Source organism: Syngnathoides biaculeatus, chromosome 15 (genome assembly GCF_019802595.1).
Source record: "Syngnathoides biaculeatus isolate LvHL_M chromosome 15, ASM1980259v1, whole genome shotgun sequence".
NCBI classification, from domain to species: Eukaryota; Metazoa; Chordata; class Actinopteri; order Syngnathiformes; family Syngnathidae; genus Syngnathoides; species Syngnathoides biaculeatus.
In genome coordinates this window covers 25,349,819-25,367,846 of record NC_084654.1, presented here as the reverse complement: position 1 = coordinate 25,367,846, position 18,028 = coordinate 25,349,819, and the positions used below count along the sequence as shown (strand labels likewise).

At 49.2% G+C, this 18,028-nt stretch overlaps 1 protein-coding gene and 1 long non-coding RNA gene across 4 annotated transcripts; one reads left to right on the top strand and one right to left on the bottom strand.

Moving 5' to 3' along the window:
• Window positions 1–144: 144 nt before the first annotated feature.
• Window positions 145–16,083, bottom strand: LOC133513194 (la-related protein 1B-like). 3 transcript variants are annotated; one of them, XM_061843722.1, is made up of 19 exons: window positions 15,251–16,083; window positions 11,850–11,911; window positions 11,455–11,511; window positions 10,654–10,906; window positions 10,205–10,378; window positions 9,982–10,110; window positions 9,575–9,740; window positions 9,169–9,313; window positions 8,925–9,102; window positions 8,270–8,442; window positions 7,310–7,678; window positions 5,786–5,900; window positions 5,543–5,712; window positions 4,924–5,030; window positions 3,177–3,337; window positions 2,944–3,088; window positions 2,762–2,871; window positions 1,929–2,056; window positions 145–1,050 (listed from the first exon to the last, which is right to left on the bottom strand). In XM_061843722.1, exons 1-19 carry the CDS (start codon window positions 15,513–15,515, stop codon window positions 823–825), a joined length of 3,135 nt encoding a protein of 1,044 aa, XP_061699706.1. In that variant the 5' UTR covers window positions 15,516–16,083; the 3' UTR covers window positions 145–822. The 3 variants fall into 3 exon arrangements, with proteins under 3 accessions (XP_061699706.1, XP_061699705.1, XP_061699704.1); XM_061843721.1 differs by having other exon boundaries at window positions 3,177–3,340; window positions 5,786–5,897; window positions 15,251–16,082; XM_061843720.1 differs by having other exon boundaries at window positions 3,177–3,340; window positions 15,251–16,081.
• Window positions 15,493–17,364, top strand: LOC133513200 (uncharacterized). The gene is made up of 2 exons (XR_009798420.1): window positions 15,493–15,633; window positions 17,039–17,364. It is a non-coding gene; the product is annotated as an uncharacterized LOC133513200 (long non-coding RNA).
• The last annotated feature ends 664 nt before the right edge of the window (window positions 17,365–18,028 follow it).

The following is an 18,028-nucleotide window of genomic DNA, read 5'->3' as shown; positions in this document are numbered from 1 at the left end:
AAAAATGTAAATAAAATCCCAAGTCTCGAGTCGTTATTGCCTTTTGTTGAGTCCATCAAGTTTGAGGCATCATTTGTAAAACGCAAAACGGCGCAGAAACAAGCAGACCCATCACATTTATACAATGCATTTTTATTTCACGGTCATTTATTTTATTTTTTTTTTTTTAAACAGTACATTTTAAGGTACTAACATGCACGACTTTATCTCCTCAAAACACACGCGCAAAAAAAAAAAAAAAATACAATCAAGCACTTCCTAAAAATCCCCCCAAATAACTCTACAGCCAAAGATTTTTTTTTTTTATAGTATTTACAGTTTTCATTCAACTAAAAGTCCATTGAAGTAGTAAGTCAAATAAAATTTGATTAAAGTGCTCTAAAAGCACCCAAAAGCCTCCAGCGTAAACTTTGAGCAAAAAAAAAAAAAAAAAAGGGTTAAGGTTTTATTTAAGTGGCAAACTCCAACCCATCATTCCAGCAGAAATTAATTAATCATGTAGCAAAAAGTCATGACAGCACCATCAATCAAGTCAATAAAAACAAATAAGAATAAATTATGTCAAAAGAGACTTTTTAAAGCTTGCAGGTGGCATAAAATGTTTGAATAAAAGTGTCGACTTGATTGTCACAATTAAAATGAATATTATTATTTTTTTTCTGTTTTAAAATCTGATGGAACTTGAAAACAAAGAAAAAGATTTGAAACTGGGCGGAGCATCTTAAGGCACATGAAGGCGGTTTACAGATCAAGCGAGGGGGGGGCCGGGCGGTCCAAACGCATCGGATGTCGGAAACGTTTGCGAAGTCACCCCCGCCGACTTCATTCGGTGTCCTTCTTCGCCGCTTTGGACTGGTCCGCCTTCTTGTGGGCTCCTCCGCCTTTGCGGTGGGTCGGCGGCCCTTTGGAGGACGCCTGCGGCGCAGCTTTTGAGGTAGAGTTGGAGGGGGGGTGCCGCCGCTGCCGCCGCTGCCGGGCCTCGTGGCCTGCGCCCGCCGCCACCGCCGACTGGCGAGGTCTCCTCTGGCCTCCTTCCTCTCCCGTGGGGGGCTGCGGGCAGACGGGTCAGACCACCAGGCTTAGCCCCTCCGACGAAAAAAGGAGGCGGGAAAGAACCAAAGTGGCCTTCTCGGTTCTGGGACCCGTCTGGCCATCAAATACGCAACCCCCCCCAATGCGAACCTTTCCAGCGACTGAACGGCCGCCAAATACCCAAACGGTTTTGCGTGTGTGGCTTTTCAAGGACTTTTCTGGTCCGACCGCTTTCAAGACTTAGAGTGGTTTCTAGTGAGGTTTCCCCGGTGTCTGCCTGGATTTGGTCTTTGGTCTTGGCCAATTGCAACACAGACTAGCGCCACCAAACTCTCGTCGTATCACGCGCAGACAGATTTTTATTCCGACGGCGCCGTATCCCGTCTTTTACGATCGCCGGGCTTTAACTTGACCCGATGCGCAGTCTAAACGCGGCGCCGACGACAATCAATTGGGCCAAAGCATTGGGAAAGCTCTGCAGCGGGATCTCCGTTCAAGAAGCGCTACAGGGTACGTTCAAGTACTTTTAATACAATGCGGCTCGCAAGCAGAAAACGGGTCACGTACACGTAACGCATTCCACAGAAACAAGCCGGCGTTCTGTCAAATTCGTTGGTTCTAACAACGGAAAGCTCGCGAGGGCGAAGCGGCGGGGGTCGCAATACGCAGTTATTGCGGTGCGGTGACGGGGACTCGTCGGTGACACGTCACCCAAATATTAACCGTGCCGAGTTTTCGCGTTGCTATTGTAGTTATGTCGCACTGACCATTTTTGGCGTTCCTGACAAATAATGCCAGGCCCCATCTGGCGAATCAGGACAGCTCGCCGGGTCACTATCGGGGCTCTGATCTCGGAATCAAGGACCCAACTGGTCCCCATTGTGACCGCCACTCACCACCACCCTGAAGTCCTCCAGGTTCTTGAACTGGGAGAGGTGCTCTTGCAGTTTGGGGTCGATGGGCTGATTCTTCATCCTGGAGTACTTGAGGAAAGCCCAGAACTTTTCCAGTCCGTACAACTGACCTGCAGGAGAGAGCCGGCCATTCATCCCTTTTCAAAATCCGTCGGACTTTTGCCGATATATATCTGACCTCTCGGTTCTGAATTAAAAATACCTCCCTCGTTTTTCATGGTTACTTGGTACCAGGACCACCCGTGAAAAGCGGACAACCGCAAAGTAGAGGGAAAGGGATGGCGCATTACTACGTAGTGGTCCAGCTTTCTGGGGGGTCTAGGGGCTGTGTCAGAAATCCACGATGGACTGAATCCGCGCTAGGTGATCCGCAAAGTAGAGAGGGATTATTGTAAATGCTTTTCTTTTGCACGTTTTAGGACTTAATTCACAGGATTGACACACTGGCGGCTGGACGACGACACGTTCAATGGCTTTCTCCTTTCTCGATGGCCCGGTCGACCCGCCCGTGGGTGTGCCGGCGGTAAACGTCGTCATTTTCGCGTGCCCGATGACGAAATATCGAAAGATAGCGCAAGATGTGGCAGAAGCTGACGGACTTCATCGGTATTTTGTCACTTTTGCTCGTCGTGGCCGGGATGAAATTATTTAAAAAATAAATAAATAAATCAATAAATCAATTGCTGGATTATTGGTTTAAGTGATCAAAAGGGACATTTTTTTGACGGATGACGAGATTATTTTTCCCTGCCCGAAATAAAAAAACCCTACTCCCCCCCCCCGACGGCGTCAGCAGGTGAACGGGGATCCGTTACCTCTCTCAAAGTCCCTCAGGGTCTCCTCCTGGAAGTCCTTGAACAGGTCCAAGCGGAAGCGCTTCTCCAGGCCGTAGCTGTAGTAGCGGAAGAGGCACTCCAGGCCGTACCTGGAAGGCAGCGCAAATTTCCATCCGCGTCTTCCCGCTCGAGCGAGTCCGGTCCGCATCCCCGGTCCTCACCTGTAGTTGTCTTTGGCGTCCTCCAGCGCGAACTGCTTGAACTCCTCGTACATCTTCCTGTTGAAGTTGTCCCTCAGGAAGAAGGACCAGAAGCGGAACAGCGTGTTCATCTCCTGCGACTGGCCCACGCCCAGCCGCTTCCGCTCTGACCGCAAGCACAAAACGGACGCCGCGGGACGTCAAGAGGGGACGCGAGGAGCCACCGAGCGTTTGGGGCTCTGCTGTGCGGGTACCGTTCAGGCATCGCCGGCGGTACTTGTGGTAGCCCTGCTGCGTGAAGCCGTTGTCCCGCAGCAGCTGATGCGACGGGTGCCAGAAGTTGGGCAGCGACTGGGGCGTGCAGCCGTAGCTCCCCGTCAGCGGCGGCGCCCCTTCCGAGGGCGACGCGTTGGAGCTGCTGAGGGAAGCGCGACACCGCGGTGAGCGTGCGTGAAAGCCGACCCGTGCAATCGGGAATCTTTACACAAAATCCGATTGACAATTTCTCCCCTCTTCACGTCGACGAGACGACAAATGACGTTCACCCCCCGCCTGCTTCATTTCCACTGGTACCAAACAACAATAATAATAATAATATCATCATGTACAGTTGAAGGCGGACGTTTACGTACACTGTCCAAAAACACTTCATTTTTTTGTCAAATCAGAAGAAACTTCAGTCAAGCTCAACGGCATGATTTCATTTTGTTGAATGTCACAATTTTTTTTTGTTCCACTTCCTTCGTATCGTACGGAGTCGCATTTCCTTTGAAGCGCGTGACTTGGGTCAGACGTTTTCAGTTCCTGGCTCATATCTGGAGATGTTGCCTTAATATTTCCATGTAATGTTCTTTTTTCACGACACTGCCTATTTTGCTCCTGCTGCCACCTCCACGCTTCACAGTTGGGACGGTGTTCTCAGATCTAGAAGCTTCCCCCTCTTTCCTCCAGATGTATGTCAAAACAGCCCCACTTTATACTTTCATCAGACCACAAGACGAGTCTCCAGAAGTTGAGATCTTTGTCTTGGCATCTTTTGGCCATCTGTTCTGGAGTTGATTGGCACATTTCGGACCAAAACACATTTAGGCCGTCTCCTTCCTGAGCGCTGTGATGGCTGGACATATTCCACGATGTTGATACTTGCGTACAGTACAATTATTTGAACAGAGGAACATGGCATCTTCAAGCATCTGGAAATTGCACCCAAGGATGACCCAGACTTGTGGAGCTCGACTATTTTCTCTCGTGTTTCGCGGCCAATTTCTGTTGATTTTCCCATGATTTCAAACAAGCAAGCAGAGTGCTTGAGGTGTGGCCTTAAATACACCCACGGCTGTGTCGTCAATTTACTCACGTTGTCAGTTTACCTGTTAGGCGCTTCCATTATCCTCGCGGTTTCCCCATGTTCTTGAAAGACCGTGTTTTTTGTGTATGTCAAAGTTTGAGCTTGAAGAAAATGTAAAATTCTCCACGAAAATGTTCCCTCTCATTATTGTTGCATTTAACAATATTAGATAATTTTGCTGATCCAGACTGACGTGAAAAATGAGAGATTTAGTCTGATTCGACTTCAGACTGAGACAAAAAAAAAAAAAAAAGGAAATGCGTGTTTTTGGACAGCGAACGTAAACGTTTGCCTTTAACTCTAAGTCCGACTTCCTGGAGGGCTACATCGTCGGGAGGCTGAAATTCTGCTGACTGGGACAACTTCAAGTTCAACTGTTTCTAAACAATCCCTTGTCAAAATAGTTTAATAATCAATGATAAATGTTGCTTCGTCGATGAATGTTCGCACCACTGCTACGGCATGGACACCGTGTCTCGGGCAAGACACAGCGTGAGTGCCTTCCACTGCGTTTTCTCACGTTTTTTTTTTTTTTTTTCCCCCAAAAACGATTCTGCTCATGTTGGATATTTCTTAGCGGTTGCTCGTCGCTTTTGGCAAATATTTTTTCCCCAAGTGGTCATAAAAGCTGCTGCCAAAAAGAAAAAAACTACCTGATGGAAGCGGAACGCGGTCGGTGGCCGCGCGAGTCCATCACCCAGCCGACGTGGGCCTCCAGCGGCGGGTTGGAACTGTGCCGGGTCTTCTTCTTCCTGGGCATCTGGAAGGCCAGAAAATCATCGCGTTACAGTACAACGGAAGATAACACCGGAGCTGAAGCAGCAAGTTACGTTGCTCTCACCTTGGTCTAACGTTACGTTCTCAAATGATCGATGCGACTTCAAAGGTGAACATTGAAAACTGACATTGAAGCTATTTGTCATTGTCCTCAGCTCTTCGGGGTACGGTTAACGTTTCTGAATCAGAATCTATCGTTGGAAGCAAACGGCCGGAATACAATCAATAAACTACAATAAGCGTCGTTAAGGTGGAGTCTATATGAGGTTAACTTTGGAATATAACGCTGGTCCCGCCAAGCTCAAACGTTAGCAGTGGACGCTCACATGCGCTAAGATCGGCATTGACGTCAGTAGTCAACGCTGAAGCTAACATTACAAGTTAACCCGCAAATCTAATTTTCATTTTGGAAGGGCACTTTAACGCTTTATTAACGGCATACTTAATAACTGTCGCTTTTCGCCTCAAGGCCCGGTCCCGAACCGTCGACCTCACCTGTCCATCCACGGCACCGCTCTCCTTCATCACCGGGTAAAAGCGCGGCGCCTTGGTGGGGTCCTGGCGCCCGGGGGTGCGCGGTGTCCTCGGCGTTCTGGGTTGCTGGGCGCCGGGCGACTCCGGCACCGTTTTGGGCAACGAGCGAGCCATTTCGGCCTCACCGGGCACTGAAAATGTCCCAAGGTTACGTCAGTTCAAGGCAACAACAATTTACCCAGAGTGCTTTGCAATGAAGGTCACCAGCAGCCGGCAAGGAAGGCACTTCCTGGTTGGGGTCCACAGGCGCTTTGGGTGTGAGCGTGTCAAACTCATCCTGGCTGATGACGCTTAGCTTCTTGAAATTGTCCACTTCCTGCTGGAGAGAGAGAGAGAAAAAAAAAAAAAAAAAAAAAACCTCGGATGCATTTTCGTTGTTTTAACAGGTCGCCAGATATGAGCCCTTCTCAAATAATCAATTATTTTTCACAAACTGAACACATTATAACATAAGAACCAAAGTAATGACACTCCCCCAAACTTTAGGGAAAACAGAACTGTTCAGATTTTTGCCAGTTTTTCCTCTGTTGTAAAGTTAAATAAAGACCTGCCTGTAATACAGAGCTTCATTTTCCTAAGCTCGGGAGTCAAAGAGTTTTTTTTTTTTTTGGCACGGGCCGCATCGTCGCTACGGTTCCGCTGCGAGGGCAGTTATGGCTGCAAACCCGTATGAATGTTTGATTATGTCACCATTTTACATACACATAAATTCATGGATAGTTTGGAAATCAAAAGCAAGTAAAAACGTTGATCAACTACAATATTAATCCATTTTATTTTTATAGGGGGGGGGGTTAGGAACAAAAAAAGGCTTGCAATATTTCAATATTTTTCAAAGTGAAGACAATCTGGAATTTTTGTATTTTAGCAAGAATAATGTCGATGCACAATATCGTGGGCCACATAAAATGATGTGACGGGCCGGATCTGGCCCCCGGGCCACCAGTTTGACACCTGTTCTCGGCACCCAAAAAAAAAAAAAAAAAAAAAAAAAAAAAGTTAGATTCTTCATTCTATGCGTTTCTTTTTTTTTTTTTTTGTAATGAATCGTCCAATCAATCAGTGTTTGGCCCAAAGAAGGCTGATAAGAAGCCACACGACGAGTGGTGTGTGTGTGACACACAGCAGATGCGTGATGGACTTTGAACATTACACGGCAGTCGAGCGCGTGACCTTGGCGGGGGGGTCGCGTGTCCAGGCGTGACGGTTCCCACGTGTCCCGCACCGCTAACAAAGTCTGACTGCAGCACTTCATTGAAGCTAAATCCCCCGCCGCTTTCAATTTGAAATAACGCCCGACTTTTCACGAAATATTTTTGATCACAATCATTGAAAAAAATAACCAACAGATAATTCTAGTTCGTTGCAGTCCTACCGTATATGCACTAATTCTCAACTGGTGGTTTGGGACCCAAATGTGGGTCGCGCATAGCTAGTAAAAAAAAATGACACGGGTCGTATTCATATTCATACTTTTACAGTAGAGAGGCATACTCAGTTCCCACATGAAGCCAATTAGACCGGAAACAACAGGAAACGGCGCTTTGTGCCGCTCAGCCTGCGCCCGGCAGGGAACACCGAGAGCAAAGTGCTTCTGCCGGGTTCTCAAAAGTCATTTGAAACGGCTTTTCAAAATACGCCCTACGCGTTCTCGGAAGAGGAAAATGTTTTATTGTTCTTAACTTCAATTAAAGTCACTTGTGACTTTTGGAGGAGTTGAGACGTTACCTTGGCGCCGTCCGTCTGCTCCGCTCCCTTCCACAGGTCCTGCTCGTAGTAGTAGAGGCCGTCGTTGATGGCCTTGACCAGGTCGGCGGTCAGCTTGGCGCGCGACTCGTGGTTGCCGGTGCGATCGCCGGCGGGATGCTTGCGCAAGTAGGGCGGCGTCTGCGTGACGATCAGGATCTTGTCGACGTCGCGGTCGTCCAGCTCGTAGTCGGAGTCGTCCTCGTCCGACCAGTCGGTGAAGCGGTTCTTGCGCGCCGCCATCTGCTCCATCTCCTCGTCGAACATGAAGTCCAGCTCCTCCTGGTCGGGCTCAGGGGGGGCGTCGGCACAACGGCGGGGTTGGGGCGACGGGGCCTCGCTGCGGCGGTCCTTTCAACGCATCGGTCACATCGTTAGCCATCCCAATCAGGTCGCATGATGTCAAAAAAAATACAAACACTTCTCTTAACAATAACTCGAGCTCCATCTGATTCCTGAGCTCACGTGAAGTATGTTGCAAACCAAACAGCGGCAACTTCCCTGCACAATATTAAAGACGACACTTAGTGATGTTTGTCCACATTTCTGTTTCAGCACAGCCGACTCGGATACGTGTTCGCCCCAGGATGTTGCGCATCCGTGTTGACAGTCCACCAGTCTGTCGCTCCAGAATTCATTTGGTACGTTCCAGCGGGCGGCCGCTCGCCAACGTCTCGCGCCTCCATGTTTACGCTCCAGTAAAGGCGGCACCGCGCCGCTATTTTTTCGACGCGCTCTCTCTCTCTCCATATTGTTATGTGCGACCGTCCATGTTCCCGTTCCAGCGGTGACTCAGAGGCCAGTAGAAAATGTGCACGATGTGCAGCTCCATGGCTCACTCCGCAAGGTTGCGCGCATCCATGTTTACGTTACAGTGTCATCAAACCATATCATACAGCCGCCGTGGCTAAAAGCTCTCCTCCGTCTGCAGTTGAGTCGTACCTTTGCTTTGCCCGAGGCATGTCGGTGACGTTTCTCCACCTGGATCCAGGCCTCGGGGGCGTCTTTCGGAGATTCCGTAGGGGGGGCTGGCTCCTGGCCGGAAGGTCGGGACCCCTCGAGGGGGTCTAGAGGCTTCGCGGGTTCAGTCGGGGTCTCCTTCACGGGCGATGAAGCTGCAAATGCAAATGTTGGAGTTTTGAATTCACAAACTTTCTTTGTTGTAGTTGAAGACTTTCTAAAATGGAATTGTGGGTTCAGGGTCCATGATGATAAAAGGAAAAGACCTTAAAATTTGCATCAGACCAAAGATTTGTATTAACACTGGCAATTATTTCTTTCAATTCCTTACACTACTATCGCCTTTTAAGTTGTATTATTGTTGTTAAAATATTAGGAAAGGGAAGAATAAAAAAGAAAAAAGGAAGACAATTGGAAAAAATAATGGAAAATGCCAAGAAGAAAAAATTGAAATAAAGAGAAAGGGAAAAGTAAAACAATCAGAAAATGAAGAAAGAAAAAAGGAAAATTACAAAATCTTGGAAATATGAAAACAGCAAAATAAAAAACAAATGCACATAAAAAAAGGAACCCAGAAAAAACTAAAATAACCAAAAGGGGAAAAAGGCCGAAATGGCAGTTGGTGCTCAGCACGGACCGGTGTTTGCGACGGCGACGGTCTGTCGGGGAACAAACTCGGGACAGTGGACCAGCCGCGACAAGTCCGTCCTGGGCGATCCCACGACGGGCGGCGCGGGGATGGGCCAGCGCTCGGGGTCCGCTCTGCAGCGGACCTTGTCGTCCATCAGCTCCACCTCCTTGCTGTTCTTCAGCGCCTGGAAACACGAGCGCGCGTCAACCGCGTGTGCGCGACGCCGACGGCCATCCGCGAGCGTTCCTACCTCCGTGATGAGGCCCACGTCGGCGGTGAGCGCTTGCACGCGGTGGAAGCTGGCGATGAGCGAGATGGGCAGGAAGCCCTGGGCGTCCATTTTCCTCCTCAGAAAAAAGTCTCGCTCCAGGTTGTGCAAGCTGAAGTAATACTCGCTGCAACGACAATGCGTCGTGCGCATGTTCAACGACGTTAGCCACAAATAGTCCAACTTGATGCGCTAAACAGGAGGCCAGCCCGAGGCCACGATTGGGCAAAACTGCCTCAGCGATCGACGAGTGAGGCCCCCCCCCCCCCCCCCCGTCTCAATGGGACACATCCTCCTTATGGCCCAATTTTAAATGTCCTTAGTTGTGATGTAAACTTTGCCAATGAAGTGCGCGAGCAGACCAAGGAAAACAAGTCAAGAGACTCACATTTGTCGTTTGATGTACTCCTTCAGAAGCTTCTCGTCCACCGTGTACATCTGTACTTTGTTTCCGTCGTCGTAGTAGTAAACCATCCCGCCGCCGCCCGACCCGGGGCCGGCGGCGTCCGAGCCGTCCGTCCCGTCGTGGTAACCCTGCGAGTACTCGAAGCGACCTGAAAGGAGCCGTGACGACCGCGGCAGACGTTGAAACGCGTCCTCTTATTGAAAGGCAAAAAAAAAAAAGGGGGAGGGGGGGGGGTAATAATTCAACAGGGGGTGGGAGGCTGCCAAAGAAAAAAAATGGGAATAAACCCCAAAAATCAAAACAACTATGTGAGTTTCAGTTTGGCTTGTGTTTCTTTCCATTTTCCATTTTGCGACGTTAACCAATATAACCGACGGGTCCCGCCGCACCTCTGCCGCGACCTCTGCCGCGCCCGCGTCCTCTGCCCCGGCCTCGGACGCCCCCGCGCCCGCCACCGCCGTCGCCCCTCACGCCGGCCCCCTCGTCTCCCGGGTCGCGGGGGGGCTCCCTTCTCCAACCTGCCGAGCGGAGCGCACGTTTCATTCCCGAGCTGCTGGCACGGCGGCGCCACGATGGACGGATTGCCAGCCAAATGGCGCCAAAGCCTCTTACTCCTGGCGCCGGGGCGCGTCCCGATGTCGTCCTCGTCGCTACGGAGCGCGTGGCCGGGCGACGTCAGCTCGGGCGAGTCGCCGCCGGGCTCCGCGTCGGGGGTCGCGGGGGCCCCGCCGCCGTCGCCCCGGGTTGCCTCATCCAGCGGCAGCGACACCCACTTGCGTTTGTTACCTAGCGACACACACGGCTGACAAAATCAATGCGGGAATTTTAAAAAACCCTCGACACGTTGTCGTAATCGCAGCAAGTACGATTAAAATATTGAAATTCATTTTTTTTAGAATTTGAGAGCAGCTTACGACTCGAATTCATTCGCTCGCTATCATGTTTTACAAATGCTCCAAAAGTTGGCTAATTTTGTTCAATCATGAAAACCGTACCTGGCTTACTTCAGTGACACCAAAACAAGAGGACAAAGTAGCAGCTTTCCCCGCCGGCGTTCTCACCTCCTCTCTTCCTGGGGCTGCCGCCCTTGGTATTGCGTCCCGCCTCGGCGGCGTCGTCGTCGTCGTCATTGTCGGGCGCCGGCTCGGCGCGAGGACGGGGCGTCCGGCGGTTGTCTTTGCTCTCGCCGTCGGACTTCCCGTCGGGTCGCTCCCACTTCTTTTCTTTGTCCCGGCGAGACGGCGCGAGCTTCTTGCCGGCGCCGTCGGTGCTGCTGCTGCTGCTGCTGCTGTTGTTGTTGACGACGTTTTGTTTCTGCCGGACACACGCGAGGAGACGTCGTGATCACATGACCGCATCGTACACTGCAGCTTGATTATATTTATATTAATGCGAATCCCCGAATGAAATTGTCTCTTCACGTTCACATAAAATGCGGATTCGTTTCTGCATTTTTGCTCAACTTCCACACGCTTTGCGGGCGAAACGTACGCACTTTGTTTGCTGGGGTCCTTTTTTTTCTGCTTAAATGCGGAATGATGTCAAATTTGAGTTATTTTTCTTTTGGGGACTGCAAAGCTTTCACTTCATTTCCAATGAAAATGACTCAAGTTATTCAATGCAGCGTTTCAGCACCGATTGGACCCAACAATGTCAGAGAGCCTTTCTTAAAATATTTGGGAAGGAAAAAAGAAGAGGCACAAGACTTCATGAAACGTTGATTGAACTTGGCTATCAGCGTAGTTGCCCAATTTTTTTCAAATGCAAGAATGTCAATCGGGAGTTCATTTTGTGCACTTTTAACCCAGTATAACAAAAAGTCTACGGACACGCACGCACGCACACGCACGCACGCACGTTACCTCCTTGGCCAGCTCGCCGGGCGTCGGCCAGTTTGTGATGTCGCCAAAGTCGCCGGACTGAAGAAAAATAAAGAAGCGCAAGCAGGTCAGCAGTCGCAGGGACGACACGATTCGTGTCCACTTTGGACTTTCAAAGAATGAAGCTTCAAAAAAAAGATTACAAATACAAAAGCTGTGCTTTTGCACATTGTATGTTAACTTCTGGCTTCAAATGTGTATACATTTTAAAAGAAGTTATTTTTCATTTTGAGAGGAACAAGATGCAAAATGGCTTCATTCTTCATTTTAACTGCATGAAAAATAAATTTCTGTTCTTGATGCGGAGACCTGCGGAAACTAAAACAAACACACACACACACACACACACAAAAAAAAAAGAAAGTTCTCGTTATTACCTTGCTGGATTTTCTGGTTCTGGGTTTGTTGGCACGAACGACCTTCAGGCAGTTTTGCTGATCTGCGGAGAGACGATCAATAAGTTACATAAATTGAGCAGTTTTGCTCAGTTTGGGAGGAAAAACTCAAAAAGTCTCTTGCCATTTGACTGGACCATGTTGAAGCATCGCACAATTTGTGATGGGCTCAATGAGGGAGGCCTGGGAGTGGCCCTCCCCCGCCGCGGGGGCCCCAGGAGGGGCCCGATCGCCTGGCAGATAAGAGGCCAAAGCGAGAAGCGTCTGCTGTAAAACGACGCCGCGGTCAAATATAGCGACTCCGACCCTTGGAAAAACTCGGTAGGCAGCACCAACTTTCACTCAAACGCTCCGGAGGAACTTTGGCTCAGGTTTTTGGGGAAAAGCACGACTGTCAAAATGGCACAAAAATTGCCCATTTGAACCTTGACCAGAGGGAGGAAATTAACCAAGTGTGGGCGTTTTGGATTTTCTCTTTTTTGCTCTCACATATTGGAAAAAGAAGCAATTGCTTTTACTTTATGCTTATGCTTTAAGGTTTTTACACAGGGGGAAAAAAGACACCACGACACGACACCACCAGATGTGTTTTTGTGTCGTACAGGTAGCTTGACAATGCGGTCGCAGGGCTGCAGCTATCGAAACGTTACAATTGGCCCAATCGCATCAAAACTGATTTTGCATTTCACAACAACAACATGCACGTAAAGCGTCGGTTTTACTTTGTCCGCTCACGGTCGCCATCTGCACATTCTACCGTTGTACCCGTGATGTCCGAGTGTAAACGGCGCGACCGGCTGCTGGACTGGTTAGCGAGCGAGTTGTGGCCCTCGGCGGGCAGCTCTCATGTGAAAGGTGCTTCGTACGCGTTTGTTGAACGCAAAACGCCGTCTGCGGATATTCGACCCGATGTCGGTGACGCCGGACGGGCGTGCGCTCGTGGTACACGTTGCACTTTTATCTTCCTCATTAAGTGTGAAATGATCCCAAAGTTGTGACATTCTCCGTCTCTTGCGGCCTGTTTCCCCGCGGCTCGCACCAACGTTATTTCGCGTGCGGCCGCGTTGACGACGCAAGACCATGCGTAAAAATGATCCCTGCGAAGCTTCAAGGCAATGATTTCGCTTTGGCCTCTTTTTGCAATTACATGGATCCTTGCAAGTCTTTTAAAATTCACTCTTTGTTCTCCGGTCGTTAATGACAGCGGGCAGAATTATCAATTAACAGTTGCATCAAAAAAAGTTCCCTGCCCAATTCAATGTGGATTCAACCAATCCGTAGTTTCTATTTAATCACTTGGTTGAAGGAATCCATTTTAATCAATGGCTAATTAAGGCACCAAACCAATACGTTGGATGAACACGTTGAAAAGAATTACCAACATTGAACCGTAGCTCAGTGGTTAGAGCACTGCTTTGGTAAACCAGGGGTTGTGGGTTCGTATCCCACTGGGGCATCCACTCCCTGAGAAGGGTTGCGTCAGGAAGGGCATCCGGCGTAAAAATTGTGCCAAACATCATCTGAGATGACACGCTGTGGCGACCCCGAAAGGGACAAGCCGAAAGTAACCTCCGAACCACAAAGATGACCTTCACGACATTGTTGTGACATCACAGAGGCCGCTTTGTTTAAAAAAAAAAAAAAACAACAACAAAGGAGTAAATAAGTGAGTAATTTTTGGAAACAATGGCGCCATTAGTGCATCAAAATTCTCTGTCATGTGAATCAAAGCACTGCACTGCACTTAAAACGTTCACCCTTTCTTCGTGATGACAATATTCACTCATTTCTGACTTCCTTTTTACACAGTTGACTAAAAAGCCGTTCAGAAATCATATTTTACTCATTTGGGAATAGGAAATGAGTTGCAGTCACGTCGCTCGCTCAATCTTTCACTCACTCCCTGCTCGCTAAGGACTAGAAGGGATTTTTTTTTTTTTTTTTATTTTATTTTAGTTTTCAGACAGCAGATCTCAAGTTTTTGGAAAGTCCCCCGGTAGTGATTCGGGAGGAGAGGACGAGCAACTGATTGGTCGTCGCGTCATTCCGCGAGAAGCACTTTCGGCCGGCGGCCGACAATATTCAATCGTCGGCCCCGTCTGCTCGCCATTGCAATAGCGCGACAAAGTAGCGGACGCGCGACTTTTACTGTGGTTTAATGATGGTGGCGATATTTTTGGGGAGGTGTTTTTTTCTTTTTTTTTTTTAAAAGGGGGGGGGGTCCTTGTGGAAAAGGTGAAAATTATAGTTTCCAATGTGCCACATGCTGAACCCCGTTCTGGTGGAAAATGGATAAATATCGTCAGTTCTGTTGGACCTGACAGCCGAACAGGGAGGGAGAAAGACTGACAAAAGTTCGGCAAAGTTTACAATCATTTTTTTTTTTTTTTTAAGTGGCAAAGCAGTTCAAGGAATACCTTGAAACGGTGCAAATGTTCCTTTTAAATCTGTCACAAATATTTTCAGTATTCCATTGAATACAAATTGAGCCTTATTGTGAGCTCATGTAAAGATGAAGCAAAAGCAAATAGACACCAGTTGAGCAGAGTCACACGGAGGGGGTGTTGTACTCATGAAGGGTTTTGGAAAGCGAGCTTCTTGTTGGGTACTTCTGAGTACCATGGGAGGGTTACACTTACTTGGCACAGCGTTTCAGGTTCAGCTACGTGCCGATGACCGGTTATTCATACTACAGCTGTGAGTAACCATGACTTGCGTCAGAGATTCAAACAGCTATTTGTCTACTACTGTAATTGCACAAAAAGAAACTACAAAATTCGCAGCATTTCACTGTCGTGAGGGCAGAAAAAGGATGATTTGATCGAGACTAATTATAAGAGTGATTCGTTGACGAATTTTGACAGCTCTAGTTACTCCGAAAAATACTTCAGGTTTGACTCGTAGTATCAAGATAATGTCACGAGTGCTCGAGTTGCATGCTTACAGCAATGAATGTAAAGCTTGAAATAGAATCATAACACTTTACGCTTAGACTCCAAAGTTTCCCGTGTTTCAGCCCAACGAAACACCAAAGTGCACCAGTTCATTTCAGATGCGCTGTCGGAACTGCTTTGCCAGTCGTGCGACTTTTTGAGAGTACCGACCAGTCACGGCTCGGTTGTGCTTCGACACCGCCTCGGAGCCTGCCCCGGTTCCCTGCGGGCCCGACTGCAGGGAGGGGAGAGGCTACATGCTAACTAACTGCTCAAGAAGTTAGCGCTTGTCGGCAATCAACACGTGGTGGGGGTGGCGTGAGTCCTCAAATGTCAATGGAAGCAAGCACGTGAGAATAATCATCCCCCTCCGCGGCGGAGAGGGATTATTACTCGTAAAAGTCTCAAAGTAGGAGCCCAGGCGACGGCACCGGCTGATAATCGGCTCACCTCTGTCCTGCGAGGCCGCCGAGGTGCCGCCGTGGAGCGCCACCCTGCCCGTCGTCCTCCGCGTCCACGCGTTGACTTTGGGCGGCTGAGCCTCCGCCGCCGCTTTCTTGGCCGCTTGGCTCGCTTCGCCGTCCGCGCCGGGAGCTTCTCCTTCCTCCGCGGGCTTGTTGCTGGGGTTCTGGTCCTGCCTCGCGGTTCCAGCGCCGGGGCTCGCCGCCGCTGTCAAACTGGAGCCCAGCTGGCCGCTTTCAAGCTCGCTCGACATGCTGCTCGTTTCCCCGCAGCCGCCGCGCTTTGATCCAGGGTGAACTTTTGCCCTTTGCCTTTTCGTCCCAGAGAAAAGTGGACAAAAGCTCGCGGGGCCGGCACATCCACCAGTCGAGGTAAACAACTTTTTTTTTGGGGGGGGGGGAGGCTGGACCTCCCTCGCTAGCCCGGGCGGCTAACTGTTAGCCACCTAGCCAAAGTCGACGCTAACTGTTAGCTAACGAGCAGGCTAGCTGTGTAGCTTCGCGAGCCTCGAAAAGTGTCTTTTCGGCAACTGCGGGTGCAAAGCGTCCCGTCAGCCGGGCGTTGACTTCGAACTTGCGCGGCCTTCGACTTGGCGCAAACAACTTGCGTACGCCCCGGTCCCGAAGAGTCAATGCGCTTCAAGTCCACTCCGGCGAGCGGGCGAGCGGGCGAGCGGGCTGGGAGCTGCCAACTACTCGCAGTCAGCATCGACAACAGTTCCGGCTCGTCGTCGGCCTCACCGCGGCCGCTCGAAACGCTCGCTCTGCTGCCCCCCGCAGGCGGCAATGCGAAGTCAACTCCCGCTGACTTGTTGAGCGTCTCGAGGGCTGCGCGGGCCCACAGTTTGCAAAGACCAAACGCATATTTAGTGCGATCGAAACCACCAGAGGGCCAAAGAAAACGAATCCAAAATCCAGGACCACAGAAAGAGGGGGGTCCCGTTTCCACGTCGACCAGGTCGCAACAGATGCATTTCACAAGTAGTCCACCCATGCACAAAGTCAGTAAAAACAGCAAAAGATTCTATCGAATGAGTTGTAGCGCAGCAGGTAGACTCCCTCGAGTACTAGTTTTCCTCCGGATGTGACCTGGTCCATGGGGACAGGTGTCAAACTCAAGGCCCGGGGGCCATATCCGGGACCCCACGTGAATTCTACGTGCCCCCTGACAAAAAGGAATGAATTGATTAAAAAGAATCTGGAATACCAAGCCGAAAGTCTTTCGATGCCAATGTTAAGACCGTAACCCTGCAACTTTTTAAATATGATACCAGTAAAATATTGTCGACCATATATACACAAATCGTGAATAGAAGTACCCACTGAAAAACCACTTTTACACGTTGCCGAGATAAAATCACCCACATCACGGTTGTGGGATGTCAAGATCCTGATTTGACGAAATATTCATTGTACCTTCGGCTGGAAGGGCATCCGGCGTAAAAATTGTGCCAAACATATGTGCGTTCATCTGAGATGACACGCTGTGGCGACCCCGAAAGGGACAAGCCGAAAGAAACTTACTTTTACCTTCGGCTGCCTACGATAAAAGGCTTCCATCTTAAAGAGGTTTCAAAAGTGGACGCCCGCAGCCAGATTCACCTCCACATTTTTTTCAGTTTTTCTTTTTGTTTCCCCTTCTTTGGGGGGAACCAACCGCAAAAAAAATGTTTCGTAGTGCTTCCTATTCAAGATTTTGTCCCCCCCCCCCCCCCCACACACACACACACATAAGCAATTATAACGGGCACCAATTATTTGAGCATTTTTTTCAAAGGGCGGTCCATCCCGGTCCTGACTCCCGCCGTCATCTTTCTGGATGTGACTCCTACCAACGGGGGCGGTGCGCGACTCTCCTCCCGTCGTCGTTAACGCCAGACGCCGACTTGTACCGCCACCGGACAGCCGTCCCGCCGACAAATGACGACGGTTCGAGTTCCCCGAAATGTGCGAAAAGTGACGACGGACACAAAATTCTCCTGAACCCACAAAAGCACCTTTCGGAAATCAATTCCTTTGACCGACATAAGTATTTTTGAAATATTAGCAGTTGTTCCCCAAAAGGTCTTCATTAGGTCATCATAAATCATTTTCTTTCATCGATTTTGGTGACAGCGTTGTTGCGAGTCTTCTTTTCAATCCATTTGCACATTGGAGCTTTGCATTTTTTGGGAGGTTTCATTTTTAAAGGACTTCTAAATTCACATTTTGAACCGGCAAACCTTTTTCTGTGCGCGTTCACATGGCGAGAAATAAAAGCCAACGACTTTCGACATCATGTCTTTAGTTTAAGAAGATAAAAATACAAGTTCCTTCTTTTGGTGGTTTGTGTTGCTTTTCATAAAGTTGCACATTGGCGGGTGTTTTCTTTTTGTCGTGTTGGTTAAGGGACGATTAAAACGGCAACTTCTCACTTCTGTTTCATTCATCGAGTTCATTTGAGGGCCCAAATTATTTTTCTTTTGATGATCGGGGCGCTCGTGCTCCGAAAACAAAAATGCACCAAATTCAAGCATCCGCTGGAATTGTCTTGAAATGATCTGCGTGTAAGTCGACGCATCTTCGAAACTTTTGCCGAGCACAGCTACTTTCAAGTTCATCCAGTGGGTCGGACGTCGACCCAAATGATCTTTTCAGGCTCCTTTTCATGGCCGCACATGCACATTTTAAGAGAGTTTAACTTTCAAAGCAACTATTAAACAAACAAAACTTTGCGCTTGCACGCCAAACCCGCTACAACAACACTTCAACGTCGAGGTGAAAGGCA